At 35.8% G+C, this 20,005-nt stretch overlaps 1 protein-coding gene across 1 annotated transcript; it reads right to left on the bottom strand.

Moving 5' to 3' along the window:
* Positions 1-261: 261 nt before the first annotated feature.
* On the bottom strand, positions 262-19,424 carry slc25a37 (solute carrier family 25 member 37). The gene is made up of 3 exons (XM_073819607.1): positions 19,202-19,424; positions 8,612-8,668; positions 262-5,967 (listed from the first exon to the last, which is right to left on the bottom strand). Exons 1-3 carry the CDS (start codon positions 19,422-19,424, stop codon positions 5,420-5,422), a joined length of 828 nt encoding a protein of 275 aa, XP_073675708.1. The 3' UTR covers positions 262-5,419.
* Between the last annotated feature and the right edge of the window lie 581 nt (positions 19,425-20,005).

The raw sequence follows: 20,005 nt of genomic DNA, 5'->3' as shown, positions 1-20,005 counted from the left end.
GGTATTTGTAGTGGAAACTGTTAGAATTTCTGTGATGGTTTCTGTTGTTATTTTCAGCAGGGATCTCAAAACAGGCATTCCTGATAACAGTAAACCAGGTTCCTCCAGTTTTGAAGAAATTTAATTAAACTTTATTTCTAAAAGGAAATACTAAATTGTTTATTAACAGGCCATAAAATGAGCCTCACAATCACTTCAGCTGAATATATATTCAAAACAACCATTCACAAACGAAATAAGACACGTTTCGTTTGATCATTGTGCATTTTATTTCAGCTCCAGTGTTTCAAACTGTAGCAGCATTTCCACCAATCACTTTTTAGAGTCTACATTTTACATTTCCATTGCAGTAAAAAACAAAAAACAAAATTAAACCTGCGTACACTAGATGGCACTATTTTTTATCAAAATATTCCAACTTCTACAATGTGCGCACAGAGCGGCCAAGACATGAATTGGTTCATGATGCATATTTAGAGGAGTAACACTGCAGCACTTCTTCACTGCAATGTGGCAAATATCAGGATAAAACATTGATAAATCAGTTTTATGTTTTCTCAAAGCATGGTACGTAGTCAAGATCACACACACACAAAGAACGGAATGTTGTTAATACTGGACCCAAATGCAAAACTTTAAAAAGCGAAAACTGAAATACAATTCTAAATGGTTTCAAATACAATGTGTATTGTAAAACAGCAAGTTTTGCAGAGCAATTACAGATAAGAAGCATTTAAAAATGCTGGACCCAAAGGAAGCAAACCCATGGGGTTTCCACCGTACAACACGGAAATTTGTCCTTGGTCAGTCAAATAAAATAAAGATCTTCTTTGTGCGGCCCCTCATAATAAATATCACCACATCCATTATCTCAGTTGTAATGACCCAACTATGCATCCTAAAAAAAAAGATCAAATTAAAAGGCATTTGTAAGTTAGTGATACATAAAGCTATACTGTAATGGTAGTGAGTGAATAAATCCATTTCTTTGGTTCCTAGATGCTAGTTGAAAAACAGTGGTCTGGAAAAACGCAGCAAATCAAGTACTAAACCAATAAGCATTTAATCAGAAGGCAAACAAACAAAAATCTCATTGGACTGACATTAGGAACGTTTAACCCTAAACAGAAGGCCGAGGACAAAAGTCCAAGGGAACAGGAAGTGAGAGAGGACACAGGAAAGGCACAAACCGGTCAGCTCAGTAAAACCAGAAACCCTCTCACACACCGCCCCGTCCCGTCCTCTGCATAGACTGCAAAGATGCAGTATGAACACTGGCAAGCGGCTGATGAATGCTAGCATGGAGCAAATGAAACACTAAAACACTGGCGCTGCAGGATGCTTCTGGAGTGCGTTTCATCTGTTGGTCCACTAACAGGACGTCCTGCATACGATACGTACGTATCATCTCAGTCAAGAGCTAAAAGTCTGATAAAATAGGCTATAATTCAAATCAAAGTTGTCAAATCGAACAACTCTTACGATTACTATACACTATTTACAAAGCCATTCCCTCTAGTCGCGTGATTACTGTGCACGATTCCAGTGCAAATTCATCACAGACCTCAAGAGCTATATGTAATTTGATGGAATGAAAACACATTTCTTGTTTGTAAAACCATAAAACAGACATATCGGGCCTCTCTGAGAAGAGATTCTGGATAAATTGAGAATCATGATATATTTGTTTCAAATAGAGATCGTAATTCTCACATGATTCTGAACTAAGCAAGATAACTCAATTTATTCTTTGCAAAAAAAAATAATATTAATTTGAATTAATTAAAAAAAGTTTGAATAACTGATTTAATGATTCAAACATAAATATTGAATGTTTTTGAACAAATCTCTTGAATGAATGATTCAATGACAAATACATTTAACAACTACTTGTCTCTACCTTATGGAAGCCCGTTTCCGCCACAGTTTAAAAGTTTTATTCAAAGTTTTATTCAGTGACATTTTTTCTTACAATTCTGACTTTTTTCAGAGTTTCTATCTGGCGAAGTCAGAATCGTGAGATATAAACTCGGAATTGCGAGTTATAAAGATTATGAGAAATAGTCGAGAAATCTGTAATGAGAAATAGTTGTAATTTTGAGAAATAAAGTTGCAATTTATAGAAATGAAGTTCGAATTGCGAGATAAATTTGCATTTTGCCATTCTGACTGTATAATTTGTTGTTGTAAAATTATATCACACAATTCTGAAGACAAAAAAATGAATTGCGAGTTTTAATTCTGATAAAATTAATAAATTTAATTCTTGCGAGTTTGCAATTTTGAGAAAAAAGTCAGAACTGTGAGTTTATATTATGAAATTCTGACTGTATAAGTTTATATCACAATTTTATGAAAAAGTTTGAATCGCGTTTTTAATAACAAGAAAAAAGTATGAATTGTAAGTTCATGTCTCGCAATTCTGACAGTATATCTCGCATTTGAGAGTTTTTATAACGCAATTTTAAAGTTTAAATTGCAAGATTGTAATTAGGCAATTCTGACTGTATAACTTGCAATTGTGAGTTTATATCACAATTCTGAGAAAAAGTTTGAATTGGGAGTTTAATTACAAAATTCTGAGAAAACTCAGAATTGAGTTTATATATTGCAATTGTGATTGTATAAGTCACGATTGCAAGTTTATATCACAATTCTGAAGGAAAAAAAAGTTTAAATTGTGAGTTATAAGCACACAATTCTGAGAAAAAGTCAGAACTGTGAGTTTATATCTTGAAATTGTGACTGTATAACTCACATTTGTGAGTTTATAACACAATTTTAAGAAAAAGTTTGAATTGTGAGTTTTTAATTATGCAATTCTGAGAAAAAAAAAGTATGAATTGTAAGTTCATGTCTCGAAATTGACTATAACTCGCATTTGTGAGTTTATATCAGACAATTTTAAAAAGTTTAAATTGGGAGATTTTAAATGACGCAATTCTGACTGTACAATTTGCAATTGTGAGTTTATATTACGCAATTCTGAACAAGTTGATATCTCAAATTCGCAATTCGCAATTCTAAAAAAAAGTTTGAATTGGTTTTATCACACAATTCTGAGAAAAAAAAAATCAGAATTGTGAGTTCATGTCCCACAATTCTGAAGGAAAACAGCTTGAATTGTGAGTTTTTAATCACACAGTTCTAAGAAAAAAGTCAGAATTGTGAGATAAAAGTCACAATAACTTTTTTATTTGTATTTTTTTTTTGCTACTGAGTGTCGGAAACGGGCTTCCATACCACCTAGTGGCGAAACAATGCAAACTATATTATAACCATCAAATGTATTTCGAAGCGCCGATTTCAAACAATGATTTGCTCAATTTTGATCGCTACCATAGACATCAGTGTTTAAATCCAAACTATAAAAGGTTAGAAATAACTGACTTAATATTAACAGGTGAACATTTACAAACCCACGTTTACTCAACCAAACTCATTAAAGAGTAACAAAATTTTTTATTTTTTGTCCATCCATTGGAAAGATTTCCAGCTTTAAAATGTTCATAAAGACATAGTAATCCATATTAATTGAATAGATTTATTCCAATTCTTCTGATCAAATATGGTAAACAAAAGCTTAACTGTACTTGGTTGACTTGAAAAAAAAAATGTTTACATGTCTGTTCAACATATACAGCATTTGTCTTTTCAGAAGACTTGGATAGATATAAACTACTTTTATGATGTCTTTATGAACTTTAAAACATTTTGGTTGTGTGAACTTAGTCTTATAGGTTTGAAAGCACACAAAGGTGAGTAAATGACTTTAAAACTAATTTTCATTTTTCAATTAACTGTTGCTTTAAATTAGAAAATTCGTCCTACTCAAATTTATTATAAGAGGCCCAAATAGTCAAACCTACATCTGCTTGTCAATCATTTGGACGACAAAACACTGAAAAGCCATCTTTTCTGAATTTCGATGACTACCACAGCCTTGCTTTCATTCATAACAAATTAAATATGCCATCTACTCTGACTAAGGTCTATTCCTGGAAAACAAGGCAAGATTTATTCTGCATGGGCGACTGAATCTAAAGATTCACAAAGATGCAGAACACAAAGGATGAGTCAGCTGCATATTCACAACAGCCCAGACTGAAACAGATTGTCACAGCTATGAAACCTCCTATCTACTTCATAAAGGAATAAAGATTTCTTTCTGGGTTTGGGATTTCAGCTGCAGCTCTAGTGCACACTCACGCTCTTAGTTCTCAGGGTTTTAACAAGCAGGAAAAACGTTCAAAGCTGCAAAACCCACTGCATAGATCACGTCTCATAATTATATCACAGGCTTGACTGGTTATATATCTAATTGACAATTATGTCTTAAAGTTATCACACAAAACTCATTCATTTTAGCTTTCAACTTCCACTGCTTAAAGTGAAAATAATTTAGAGCAAATTAACAGAGGAATACATACACTATGAATTTAAAAATCATAAGTGCTTTAGTGTGATGAAATCAGGCAGTTTGATTAATTAGCATCCAAATCTTTGAAAGCAAATTTCAATTGTAGATTAGTCCATCCTAATGTAAAGTGTAAAATATTTGGATAAAATAAAAACTAAGTTTTCATGGAGCAAGCAATCTAGTCTTGAATTTTTGTCAGGGTTTATGAAATTTAAATAAACGTGAATAAAAATTAGGCCGTGTTTGTTTAATCTTGTACAAATTCTAACCTACAATGTATCGCACTTCCATTCTAAACAGCCACACCTTTATTGGAGTCAAATTAAATTTGCCATCTTTCCTTATTTTAATAAAACCCATCAAAGTTGGGTCCAAATTGAAATATAAAATGCTCAGCTTGAAGCTTAGTCAGGTTTCATAGACGATTAGGCAATATCAATAAACTAATAACATAATAATAATAAAATTTTATCTGATTATTGCGCAACAAAATTCAGGAATGTCTTAAATTATATTAAAAAAAAAAAAATAATAAAATTAAAATATAAAGTAATAAAACCAAACTCTTCTGAACCCCCTAAAATATCCAAAAAAAGCCAATAAAATAAATGAAAAAATAGTCTACCTCACTGGTTTTTGTCATTGAGCAGACGGTATGTGCACAAATGTATAAAAATACACACACATACCATCATGCTCCAGCATAAATATGTTATGTAAGTGAGAATACAAACAAAACATCTACACATCTTTACCTGTCTGTTCCCGTCATGTTTACAAGAAACCTTCTGTAGTGTGCAGCGTCCATACATTCTTGTAACAACATTAAACTCTTCCAATAAATTAATACGTTAGCAACAAACACAGAAGCTGCTGGAGTGTCTACTGCATAAGAAATGAGCATCTACATTCCTCTTTGAGCCAAAGGCGTCTTCCGTCGCCCCTTGATCTTCACGCTCACTCTTTGGATGGGCTGAACGGATTCACTGCTAATGGGCCTCATGTATTGCTGGCCTTGTGAGCGTTCCTCCCTAGTTCCTGGATGTGCGTTTCCTTTTGGGTCAGAAAGTATTTGAAGAACTCATACACGGACCAGGCGATAGCCGTAGATGGCATCTGATAAATGACTCGCGCTCTGACGCCTTTAAAGAACGCTGGCACGCCGCCCAGCCGGTACACTGTCCTGAGCGCGTTGGCCATGCCGGAGAGATGTCCGCTAACATGCGCAGAGCTGAGCGCCACGTTCTCTTGAGTGTTTAACAGCGTCTTGCAAACGTCTAACGGAGTGGTCACGGCAGCAGAAATGGCTCCAGCTGCCGCTCCGGACAGGATGTGTGTCTCAGGCCGGTATTGCCGCTGAGGGTTAAAATGTTCCTGCATGAATTCGTAAGTGATGAAGTGGACGGCCTGGAAGGGGATGTTCATGGTCAGTTGAGTGCTGTAGCTGCGGTAGAAGGCGGCCAGTCCTTCCTTGCGACTGATCGTCAGGACGCAGTCGTACAGGTTGCGGTATGGAGAGTTATACATCTGCATCCTCTGCTTCACCACTGAGAGAGAGTGAAAAAGACTATGTAAAACTGTATATAAACAAAAATGGCATTATCAAATCTTGATGTTATTGTGGTCACATGACGATATGAAACGATAGGTCTTCAGGGCAAAAAGTGTAGTTTTTAAAAACATTTTTGAACTTCTTATTTTAACATTAAGTAGGGACGCACCGAAATGAAAATTCTTGGCCTAAGGCCGATTACTGAACACAGTTTTTCGTGTTATTTCCTCCATGTATTTTGCCATTTTTTTCACCACTGCAGTGTTTCCCACACATAGACGAATCTGTGGCGGTGCGCTATTTAAAGCACGCAGTGAATTCGTTCAACTGCATTTCCTTTCCCTGCTCTCTCTTCATCTCTCTGTCACTCACGCGTCTCTCCCTCAAACACACACACACACACACACACACACACACCCTCGCCTCCGTGCACACCACATCTGTTTGGATCATCTGTGGAGAGAAGACGGCTGGCGAAAGGTTGGTATCTCGTGAACACTTTTAACACACAATCACAGATTAAAAAGTGCTATAAAATATTTTATGTTCTGAATACAATAGTTTCAGTGTGTTGATGTTACTGTAAGTCCCGACCCTTAGCAAACGCGATTGCGCCTTCTTTAGAAAGTTAACTAGTCGCAAGTTTGCGGTAAAATGTAGGCTAGCCTAGTTGGATCCTAGTAGCCTTTAGAATCTTTTTTTAGGAAGCCCCGCAAAATAAGGTGCCCTAACAAAAGTTGCAGACTGTGTATATGGTGTTAAATTAATGTAATAAAGTTCTGTGTAACCAATTATTAACAGTTTTTTTTTATTATTAACCTTTAGGAATTAGGAAATCCCTTTAGGGGATCCAATCGTATCCCCTATCCAATCGTTCTTTTCATCTGTTTAATGGTGGTGAGGCTAAAGTCTTGTGACTGTGGTGTAATTCATTTGTACCATAAGCTTAGCTTTTTACTTCTGGCGATTGTATTTAGGTTTTAGAATTCATAAATGCATTAATTTGTGGAGATTATCATGAACAAAACATGTGAAATTCATGTGAGAACTTGTTGGTGACAGAGCTTATTTTCTGTAATAATCCAAGAATCACTGGAACATTCCTATAGGATTTTTGTTGAGGGATTCAGGGTGATTCTAACTTCTTGGCTGGCCTTCAAAAATATACCATCACTGCGGGACTAAAATATATTGACTATATTTTCTGCATTGGCCAATATCAGCATATTGAATGGTTTCAACAAAAACTGGACTCTACCGACAGCCTTGTCAAATAACAAATTTTAAATAGCGTATTTTTGGTTCTATTATCTAGACCAGGGTTTTTGGATTGATAAAAAGCTTCTAAGTAAATCATAAAAAAGTAAATCCCTGGATAAAATCTATTAATATTGATGAAATGTGGAATGTCTTGGGCACAGTCTGCAACAGTTATCTTGAAGGACCAAAAAACAAACTACTTTACAGTTAACTTATATAAGTGTGAAAAATATAGGATTCATTATTGAATGTAGGGCTGGGCGATATGGCAAAAATGTAATCTCGATCATTTTTTCCCATATTGAACGACAACGATATATATTTCGATATAAGCTGTTGATGTTGCCAGCTTTAAAATAGTATCCCAACAATGACTAAAGCCACAAAAATTGAAGGGTTCATTAAATTACATTTTAAAGTATAGTTTATTAACAAAAACAGATTACAGATTTGGCCTTAAAACTTAAAACACCTTACTAAAATAAATTTAAAAAATAAAAGTTGTGACAGAGTATGGTAAATGAGAGTAAATGTACAAAATGTAAACATAAAATGATTGTAAAAACATAATTTGTAACAATTATTTATTTATTATTATTAACACAATTGTTTATTTTCTCTATTATAGGTTGAGCTATTTAAATTAGAGGCAACCACTGCATTTTGAAACAATCTACACTATAAATAACAAAAAATTACGACAGTTCTTTCTTAATCGTATTAAGTGCAGATAATTCAGCCATAATCAAAGTAGGCTACTCTCTAAATATTCAAAGTGCAAACAGAGACCGAATATTTCAAGCATGATACAGAGCTATAGACATACACAACCTATCATAGTCTACATACTAATAACAGCTTAGATATGTCATGTAGCCTAATTTGCGCGCATTGGGGAGTCACTCTCTGAACAAGGGGGATTAAAATAGCTTTTGAATGCGCGTGCATTTTTTTGCTTTCGGTTTTAACAATCTCGCCAAACTCTCAGCTGAGCTGAGAGTCACTTTTCAGATAGTCAAACCACTTATATAACGGAATTCGTGCTACCTTTTTTGTCGACAATTTCAACATCTTTGGATAATAACTCCAGGTTAGTTTCACTTTCGTTGCTGCTTTTTTTTTTTTTGTCGTCCTGGTGTTAAGTTTGCTTCGCAAAGTGCGGTAGGACATGAACTTTGTACTTTGACGTGCACACGCACGCTGCACGCTGATTGGCTGTTGTCGCATATTTCTGCTGTGTGATTGGCTCTTAGATTAATCCATATCGAGCAAAAAATGTCTAGAGCTTATCATCGTTATTAACAAATTTTATCACGATTCGATATGATATCGTTTTTCGGACCAGCCCTAATTGAATGGTATTGACAGTAGAAGAATACCTTCTGCTGGGTTCATGATGGCATCGTGAAGGACAGTGGCAACACTTCCTGCCACACCTAAAAGTCGAGAAGACAAGAAAAATTATGAACATCATCATATCAAGTCACTCACAACATGTGGAAAAACAGAACAGAAACTCATACTCATATGCTACATTGACAATGTTCTACACATCAGACAAAGCGGAGTTCTTTCCATTCCCTTCTCCTAAAACGATAGCACTCTTGGTCTTAGATTCAGAGTTCCAAAATCAGATATCTAGCCATTGAGATTAAATTAAATTAATAAAATTAAATTTGCTGTTGAGTTACTGACCCTGGCCAGTCTTTTTTCTTCAGTAGAACAGTAAAGAAGATTTTTAGCTGAAATGGTGGTCCTTAGTGATTCATAAAACGCAAGTCACTGGCACATCTTATGAAGCAAAACAATTGTTCAGTGGCCCAGAGTGATGTCCAGTTCACAAAAGAATCGTTCTATGAACCATTTCTTTTTAATGAACTAGTTCACCAAATCTGACAGAACCATCTGAAACAGTTCACGACTCAAGCAGCACAGTTATACGAGATAATCAAAACTCACTGTCAGACGCCAAAATACCGCTGTATTTGATCCCATGATACTGTTTTTTGCCGACTCATTCAGCACTTCAGTTCCTCTATTGTAACTGAACTGATGAAGACTCAGACTAAAGAACTGATAGGCTGCTGATATGAGCGTATGTGCACCAAGAACTTGAAAGAACAGGTGAAATTAATGTTTTTATTAGGGATGCACCGATCATGATTTTTCATGGCCGATTCCAATACCGATTTTTTACAAGCAAGCTGGCCGATTCCGTTACCGATTTCCGATTTTTTCACAAACAAGAAGTTATGCAAGTAAACAACATAAACAACATGTTTATTTAGTATTTAACAGGCCAATCTGGCTTTGGCTATTGAATCAATAGCATCTGACATCTGAAATTAAATAATAAATAAAAAATATGAAAGTAAATACAGTTTAATAAGTAAAACATGCTTTTAGTAAAGTAAAACAGCAAGCCAACAGGCATTTTAATGTAAAATAATAATAATCATTCTTAACAGAACAGACTTTTATTTTTGGGTTTTCAAAAGCAAAGTAATGCTTTTTACAAAAAGAAGCATCTCAGCTTTGTCACAAGTGAGTCTGTTTCTTTTTTCATCTGTCACGTGAGAAGCTGAGCTGAACAAACTTTCGCTGTCTGCGCTTGTGCAGGGCGAGGACAGGTACGCTTGCGCAACTTCAGCGAGCACAGAAAAGCGGCTGTCCTTTGCAGACATTGCAGATTGCAATCTTCACGTCCTGCTCACAGATTTCGAAAAACCGCCACACAAGTGACATGTTTCTGAATGAATCGAATGCCGCGGCCCGCGTACACACTTCCGGAAAAAAACCGGCCGGGTTAAAATCGATTTATGGCCGGTCAACCGGTGCATCCCTAGTTTTTATGGTAACTGTTAATGTAAAATGTTGATTAAGACTAAAATACATATTTAATAGCAATGAGGCAATAATAATTAGCTCAAATAAAGTATCAAAAGAAATTAATCATATGGTTTTATTGAACAAAATAGTTCAAATACATTACGTATTATAAACGATCTAATGTACGTTACACTAGTGTTGTCACGATACTGGAATTTCTAACTTCGATACGATACCTTGAAAAATATCGATATTCGATACTATTTTCGATACCACAGAGAAAAAAACTGCCACAATATTAAGGAGGTAAATTTCTTTTTTAATTTAAAGATAAATATAGTCTAGAACATGACAATGATGTATATGCATATGTACACTGCTCAGATTCTTAGCCTCATTTGAGTTTGAGCTTCATACTTTATTTGCTGTTCAAATACAACTGGTAGTGTAGGTTGTAAACTTTTTTTTTCTTTTTAGACCACACTTTTAAAATTAACTGAACTATCTAACTAATCTTAGAGTTAAGTTAATGGTCAAATATATTTGTAACTATGAAAAATACTCCCAAAACATTTATTAATCTTAGTTAAAAGTTCATTTAAACTATAATTTACTAATACATTAACTAATTAAAATCCAAAGTTATATCTGTTAATATTTATTGGACGAGAGCTAACATGATCCGTTGTATTTTTATTACCTACCGTTATCAAAGATTCAAATATACTGTAACAAATGCATTGCTCATCGTTCATAAATGCTGGTTAATAGATTAACATTATTTGATGAACAGATTTTAATGCCGGATTCATAATCAACGATCCATGCAAGCAAACATGCGTGCATCACACACGAAAACAATGCTCAGTTGCTCACTGGATAGACATTAAGACAAATTGCAGAATTTAAGTAATGATTTTTTTTAAAATAAAGTTAAATAAGCACAGTTAATTTAAATTTGACCGCAGTTAAAGTATTTACTCATCTAAGATTCCTCAATCTGATTATATTAACGAACTACGGTAAAAAAACGTGACAACACTCATAACAGCAACAATAATAGGCAATCTTATTTAATGATTCAGGTGATAATGTTAAAATGAGAAAAGTTCTTCTTTATATAGACTCGGGTGTCTGTCTTTCAGGTGCTTTGCAAAATTAGTTAGCGCCTTTTGTTAGCACTGCTCTGTAGCAACTCTTACATATTGGCTTGCTTGGTAACTTCGGCTTTCCATGTTCATTTGTTTCATATCCGAAATATTTCCAGATAGCACTCCTGCTGTGTTCTTTATCAAACAAAGGCGGTCCCGGGGCGCCTCTATTCGCTTCACTTGAATGAGACGAGACATGAACTGCGGTCACGTGTGGTGTTTGTCAACTCGCCTTTGTGGAGAACTTAAAGTGACAGCTCGGCTAGTATCGATACTTCGGGAAATTGGTATTGGTACCGTTCAGATATTTCAGTATTGATATTTATCGAAATATCGATATTTTTGACAACACTACGTTACACATTATGACAAATGCCTGCAGAGGGCGACGGCCTAATGATTGTTTTAACACTTTACAGCTGATCTAATCCTTGTTTAATATTGACTAGGTATGCACCGAATGTTCGACAACCTTAATTACAATCACCGAATAAGCGAAAAGGATCAAATAGATGTCTACTTGACTGTTAAAAATGTTAAGTGTTAAATATTTTAACTGTTGTTTTGTACTTGATTTTTTATTTTATTTATTTACTTTTGAAAAGCAAGACAAAACTGTAAAAATCACATTTTGGCTATTTAATTTATGCAATGGTGTAAAAAAATTGGCAAAATACATGGGGGAAAAACACAAAAAACAGTGTTCAGTAATCGGCCTTCAGCCGAGTGTTTAATTTTGTTCAGCTTAGGCCAAGCATTTTCATTTCAGTGCATCCTTAATATTGACTTAACGTTTACATCAGATATCCACTTAATCTTTAATATTTGGCCATTTCTTTATGACAGAAAAGCTCTAGCCACTATCATTTCTTAAATATGTGGACATCAAAACTCAGACTGTAAACTCAGAGTGAGGGTTTAAACTTTTATTTTGAAATCGCCATGAACAATTAGCATATTGCGAAAGATATTGATGTATTCTCCTGTTTGCATAGGTTTACAAATGATTTACTTTACAAATCTGATGAAATAGTGCATGTTCCATTCCCAGATGAACGTTATAATAAACTCAAACTCACAACAACATGCAGAGATGGAGTTTGAGACTAGGGCTGTAACGATTCCTCGATTCTATTTGAGTATTCGATTTTAAGAAATCCTCGATTGCATTTTGCCCGTATCGAGTAATCCGCAAAATACCGGAAGTGGCGCATTCCACATACTAAACCCATTTAAAATGATAATAAAGCATAATGGCATTAAAAAGCTACAATTCAATTAAATATATATGCGATGCAGGTTTAAAATATGCACTTTAATTATTTACATGCGTGTAAGTTACTTGCGTGCGTCTCAGATCGGCTCCGTTCACAGTAGGGCTGGGTCATATGGCCTAAAAATAAAATCCCCGATTTTTTCACAAAAAATCCGATTTACGATTTAAATCGATTTTTTCCCCCCTACTATTTTAGCATGTAAAGAAACCCCAGCTTTTCCACAATATATATGGGCACCATATATTTGCAATATACATAGCAACTGCATCAGTGCTTTCCACCAGGCCCCATTCTTATCATACCAGACACAGTAAATGTTTGTAAGACAAATAAATATGAGATGGGAGGAAAATATATATTTCCATGCTTTTCTCTTGCACTTATATCCTATACAAAAATATACAATTTTGAACACAGAAATATTAAATGATTTAAATAACTGAAGCGATCTGCCAGCAGGTGGTGGTAAGACACTGATTTAATTACTGAATCATTTCATTCATTTGATTCGTTTGAACGGATGGTTCATTCAGGAATAAAGCAAGTGACTCTTCATGAATGGGAAATTGAATAATTTCACTAGATTCGCTTAAAAACGCACGTTCATTCATAAGTTAATTCATAAGGCTCAGCTGTGACTTATTTCAGACTACTTTTGACGACGAAATAGAGCAAAATCAGGCAATAGTGTTATAGTCAGACAATGTAAGTCACTTAACAATAACTTGTTTATTTAACTGTTGTAATCAATATCTCATTTACAAACTCCCTTAAAAATGATTAAAAGCTGTCACTCATCTTAGTTCGCAATCTCACAAAGCTCTATTATAATAAACAAAGCTACTGCCCATTCAGTCTCTTATTTACACTAGGGCTGCACGATTAATCGTTTTTAAACCGAAATCGCGATTTGAAAGGGTGCGATTTTCAAATCGCAAGAGCTGCGATTATTTCGATTTATTATCAAATGTGGTAACAAGCATATAAGTCATTTTTGACAGGTCACTTCAAGTGCATATTACGTCTTCATGCTTATATTACGTTTGATGCAGAGTTTAACCAATAGGGGGCATTTTAACACTGCATGTAGAGACATGCACGGGACGTATTTTTCAGTCCCTCCCGCCTCCGCAGAAATATGTTGATCTCGGTCCGTTCCTACCTCGACATTCATGTTTTGTCCCGCTCCTGCCCGCATAAAAGTAACCTATATAGTTTTTTTTCAGTACATCAATTGAATTTACATGAAACAGTTTTGTAACATCTCGTAAGTTTCACAAAACCCCAGCATAAACGTCCCCGATAAAATATTTGTTATATAGGCTAAGCATCAACATTCACAACAGAATTAAGAGCAAGCATGAGCTACTGTGTGTATCCAGAGCAGAATGCAAGCAGACAAAGCTAAAGTTGACATCTCACTTCATTTGCGATCTCATAAAGCTCTAACACAATTAATATTTTGCACGATGAATCTTTCACAATGTCTACACTTTGTGTGTTTTAATTTGCGAGCACGCAATATTCAGCACTGTGCAAGAATGTTTGAGCAGTGAGTGGATTCTAACTTAAACTCCTCTGATGACTGCCTATCCTTGTGCTTACTAATCATAGCTGTAAGTTGTATACTAGTTGTTCTTGCTGCTTTTGTGCAATAGATGAATAACAATATTTTGCTTTTTAGATATTTCTATTTTGCGGGGATCCCGCGAATCATTTTATTTTCCCGCGTCCCGAACAGCCGCACTCGCCCATCAAGTTTTGTCCCACGCCGCAGTCGGTTGCGTCGGGTCCCGCTATATACTCCCGTAGGAGTGCAGGTCTCTACTGCATGTACTGAGCAAATAACGTTAACGCCATTTGGAAAAGATAAGCGGGAGCAGCGGCTCAACTTCCCAACAAAGTGTCTCTTAATGTAGGTTATCATCAGTGTTTTACTGATGTAAAATTGTTTACAGTGTGTTTGGATTCCTAAAAGTTTAAGATTTTAATAATATTTTATTATATAATTTTAATTGTTCATTTTATTTTATTTAAGATACTGTAGTTATTTTCTTAATTTGTCATGATAACTGACAACTTTATTTTAAAAAAGGCAACAATGTTTAAGAGGTTTTAAATAAACAGTAGAACAGTGTAGCATACTTTGTGATTATGCTTGGTCTTTCTTTGGTTCTGTTAAAACCACCATATAAAACCTGTAGCTCTTTTATGAAATAGTAGTAAATCGCATTTTAAATCGCAAATCGCAATTTTGATCAGAAAAATCGCAATTAGATTTTTTCTCCAAATCGTGCAGCCCTAATTTACACTCTCTCTACACTTGAGATACATTAGTCAACGTGCAAAACACATAGAAACCTTTGAAGCTCCTTTCAGCGCAAACACAAATATGCTGGTCGGGTCAGTCGCACATGGTGCTCCTAAATATTTTTTCATAGTCGTACGCAGTAGTTTTTTTTTGCCCTTGAACTGCTGGTCTTTTAGTCGCACCATTGAGAAATTAGGTCGCACTCTAGAGCCCTGATATGCAAATAATTCGCCATTGTCTTCAATCATCTCTCTACTCTGTTTATGTGGTAAGTGAAATTGTATGTACTGTATTGTAACAGGCTAAATTGCTAGCAAGCAGCTAATCATGTCCCCTTAGTGACTCGCGTTATTTTACCAGAACGAGTCATTTGTTTTCCGTTCTGAATACAGCGGTTAATTAGGCGCGCCATCATGTGGTCGGACAATATTGCCTCTTAATTATTCTGCCATTGGTGCAATTACAATGTATCTAATATTTTTATTAAAAAAAAAATCACGATACCTCGATTTAATAAAAAATTAAATCGTCTTAAAACGTAAATTCGAATTAATCGGAAAAATCGAAAGAATCGCCCAGCCCTAGTTCACAGTAAATGTTGCTAAATAATTTACATGTGTTGAGCGTCTCAAACTCTATCTCTGCATGTGATTGTGAGTTTTGGTTTATAATAACGTTTATCTGGGAACCCAACGTGTGCTATTTCATCAGGTTTGTAATGTATATCATTTATAACCCTATGCAAACACAGGAGAATACATCGATACATCTCTATATGCTAACTGTTTTTTGCGATTTCATAATAAAAATGTAAATCCTCACCCTGAGTTTACACGTTTTGATATCCACATATTCAACAAATTACAGTGTCTGCAGCATTTCTGTCATAAAAAAATGGCCAAATATTAAAGATTAAGTGGACATTTTAATTAAATGTTTGTTGAGTCAATATTTAACAAGGATTAAACAAATATTATAAAACGGTTAGTTCCATTCCTCAATTCTGATTGGTCAGCAGCTGTTTTATTCACGATACAGCACGGCTACGACCGCTTCACTCAACGTTCTGTGTATCATTGAACCTCCTTAGCAACCACCCTTAGCAACGTAAACAAAGCTTTAGCAGTTAGGGACTACTTTTTACAGCGGAAGGCAGTTAATGATTTTACTTTATGAAAACGTACAACCTAATATACATAAATTAATATATATTTTTGATATTAATATTTTTATTGTGTGGTAACCGTTTTATAAAAGCAATAAGGTACTTGAGGCCGTGCTGTATCGTGAATAAATCACAGCTGAAGGGGTTGCAGGCACTCCGCTTCGCGTCGTGCCTAACAACGCCCTTCAGCCGTGATTTATTCACGATACAGCACGGCCTCTCGTACCTTATTGCTTAAATGACTAATCTCTTTTGATACTTTATTTGAACTAATTATTATTGCCTCATTGCTATTATATGTTTCTATTATATATGTTAATTTTAAAGGCTATTGTTAACTTAGGTCTCTTTTATTTAATACAAAAAAAAATTATCCGATTACTCGGTTAATCGTCAGAATAATGGACAGATTACTCGATTACCAAAATAATCGATAGTGACAGCACTATTTGAGACACTCCACACACATGTAAATGATAATAGTTTGTATAGCAGCATTTACTGTGAACGGAGCCGCTCTGACACACACAAACCCTAACCTACACGCATGTAAATAATTCAAGCGCATATATTAAACCTGCATCGTAGTGTTTGAAATTTTCTTAATAGCATTATGATTTATTATGATTTTTAAATGGGTTTAATATGTGGAATGCACCACTATTTTGCTGATTACTTGATGCAGGCTAAATGCAATCGAGGATTTTTAAAAATCTAATACTGAGAGACACGAGGAATCATCGCAGCCCTAATTACTTAAACTGATGAATTAGTTATTTGAACCAGAAGCAAATTATCGTAAAGAACCAGTTTGTTCTTGTTTGTTTGCCCGAGGCTCTGGATTACAGATATTGTTGTAAATAATGATTCATTTCTTGCACAGACTGATCATTTCGCTTCATAAGACCTTAATATAACATCAGGATATTATCAAGGGTATTAATTTTGTTGCCAGCATTTGCTTTTTTTCGACTAATGTTCACTTTTAACCTGGAGTCAGAGTCAAATCTCGAGTCTTTGGTCATGAGTCCGAGTCACTAACTCGAGTGACCATCTTTGCTATCAAGTGCCGGTGGCCATTGACATTTTATGAAGCACCAAACCCTACGGTTTCAGCTTTGATGAGGGTAAGTAAATTAAAGGAGCAGTTCACTTTTAGAAAATACATTTACAGATAATTTACTCACCCCCTTGTCATCCAAGATGTTCATGTCTTTCTTCAGTCGTAAAGAAATGATGTTTTTTGAGGAAAACATTTCAGGATTTCTCTCCATATAATGGACTTCTATGGTGCCCCTGAGTTTGAACTTCCAAAATGCAGCTTCAAAGGGCTCTAAACGATCACAGCCGAGAAAAGAAGGGTCTAATCTAGCAAACTGATTGGTTATTTCTTAAAAAGTGTATAAATTGTAATTTTTTTTTAACCTCAAATGCCTGTCTTGTCTAGCTCTGTGTGTACTCTGTGTATTCAGGTTCATGACAGTTAAGGGGGTCGCACACCGAACGCGAAGCGCAGCGCCACGTCTTTAAAATTCGAACACATAGTTTTCTATGAGCATACGCACACCGGAGGCGCCTTCGGCGTCTGTCCGCGGCGCCCAGCTACGACTCAGGAAGCTGTTCAAATTTCTGCCGCGCCACAGAGCGCCATCTGCATAGTTTTATATTAAATAACATCATATTAGTCTCAAATCGTCCTATTAGATTAAAAAAACAAGAAACCACTGCTGCAAAATACTACTTACATTAGGTTTACAGCTTGAAAAAAATGTAAACCTATATAATTCATTCATATTTTATTTTCTCAATACATTTTTTCATACGCAAAATCTAAAGTCCTATGTAACATTTGCCTGTCGTAATTACATTCACTGTCTTTGACTGCCACCTACTGGATTTACAAGGTCACAACCGTCACTTGCAGTTCAGAACTTCACTGAAAAATGAACTGGCGCGTATAGAATGTGCGCGTCTGGTGTGCCATACCTCCAGCTGTCCTCGGCGCAACGCGACGTTGCGCTGCGTTTCTCGTCCGGTGTGCGACCCCCTTTAGGGTATGTCAAAAAACTCCCATCTCATTTTCTCTTCCAACTTCAAAATCATCCTACATCGCAGTTTTACCTTTTTTTGTAAAGGGTGTTTGATCTTACTTGCACATTTACTTAGTAAACACTGGGTTAGTAGTGCGGTGATGTAGGGCAATTTTGAATGAACTGTCATGAACTGGAATACACAGAGTTCACGCAGTGCAGTGCAAGACGACGGTTTGAGATTATAAAGTATATAAGTTGTAAATGTTTTTAGAAAATAACTGATCGTTTCACTCGATAAGACCCTTCTTCCTCAGCTGGGATCATTTAGAGCCCTTTGAAACTGCATTTAAACTGCATTTTTGAAGTTCAAACTCGGGGGCACCATAGAAGTCCATTATATAGAAAGAAATCCTTAAATGTTTTCCTCAAAAAACTATTTCTTTACGACTGAAGAAAGACATGAACATCTTGAATGACAAGGGGGTGAGTACATAATCTGTAAATTTTTGTTCTGAAAGTGAACTACTCCTTTAAAGGAGAAGTCCGGTGTGATATTGACCTAAAGTGTGTTGAATCATGATACCGAGTATGAACTTACTCTTCATAGCTCATCTCGGCTTGTCCACTGCAGTCCGAAATCTGGCGTTAGTTAGCCGATGCTAACAACAGGTTGTCAATGAGGGTGAATAGGGCATCGGACTAGCCATGTAAATAAATCACTGTTTTACACCATTTACGAGGCACAAAGTAGCTCCAGCTCGACACTCGACTTATCGTGACTAAATTCAAGATGGCGGCGATCGGTAATTTTACTAAGGGGAATGTCTGTATAAATCTTCTTGTAAATAAACTACCAGTGCTTTTTCAAAGTTCTCAATGTCTCGTTTTAAATGTCAGGGCCCTTGGAAGTCTACCAATGAAGTGTGCCTCGTAAATGGTGTAAAACAGTGATTTATTTACATGGCTAGTCCGATGCCCTATTCACCCTCATTGACAACCTGTTGTTAGCATCGGCTAACTAACGCCAGATTTCGGACTGCAGTGGACAAGCCGAGATGAGCTATGAAGGGTAAGTTCACACTCGGTATCATGATTCAACACACTTTAGGTCAATATCACACCGGACTTCTCCTTTAACAGAAAGCTTTAATTTTTGTGTGAACTGTCCATTTAAGACCGCACAGAATAATCTCCTTCTCCTACCGTTAGCAATGTGACTGTTGCCTCCATTCTGTATAACGTCACTAAGGCTGCGCTTGATCCGCTCGTAGCAGGCGAAATAGAGTGCGTGTGCAGGACCGGCCCCCAGCACAGTGATATTGAGGCCCCTCAAGGGCCGAAGGAGGCCCTCTGTCCGCACAATCCTCTTCAATGCACCGTAAACACTGCGGTACTGAGCCTTCGGGTCTGGCTGTAAACTCTGCATACGTGTCTGCGGACAGAAAGACAGCAGTATATAAGCATATAAACTAATAAAAGAACAACACTTGATATGCAAAACTAAATTGACAGAAATATAGATATTTACAAACACAGTTCAGGAACTAGATCAAATCTTGAAGACCAGTTCTCGTTTCTTGTATTCTGATACTGTGTAGGACACAAGGCCTTTTCGCCTCCTCAAATATCTGATGTCATAGTGTTTCATTCAATTACACCAAAAATTGATGTAATTTAGAGACCCTAAAATAGATACTTTCCAACAGAAACAAAAAGGATAGTTAAATTGTTAACAAAAAAGGGAAGGAAATACCATCAATATGTAGACAGAGATAGAAACAGTCTTTGTGCTTACCCAATATTTCAACTCAGTTATAAAAACATGCTTTGTTTAATGTGAATGATTTGGCAAGAATCATCATAACACACAACAGACTGAGAGGCCACATCAGCCAGACTATCAGAATAAAGCCTGATCCACAAACTAAAGCTCACTCTAGGGCTGGGCAATATGCCAAAAAATCTTACCGATAATCGCCTCAGAAAATATCGTGATATCCGATAATA

Source organism: Garra rufa, chromosome 15 (assembly GCF_049309525.1).
Source record: "Garra rufa chromosome 15, GarRuf1.0, whole genome shotgun sequence".
Classification (NCBI taxonomy): Eukaryota; Metazoa; Chordata; class Actinopteri; order Cypriniformes; family Cyprinidae; genus Garra; species Garra rufa.
Note: the sequence above shows the minus strand (reverse complement) of the source record. Positions and strands in the feature narration are given on the sequence as shown.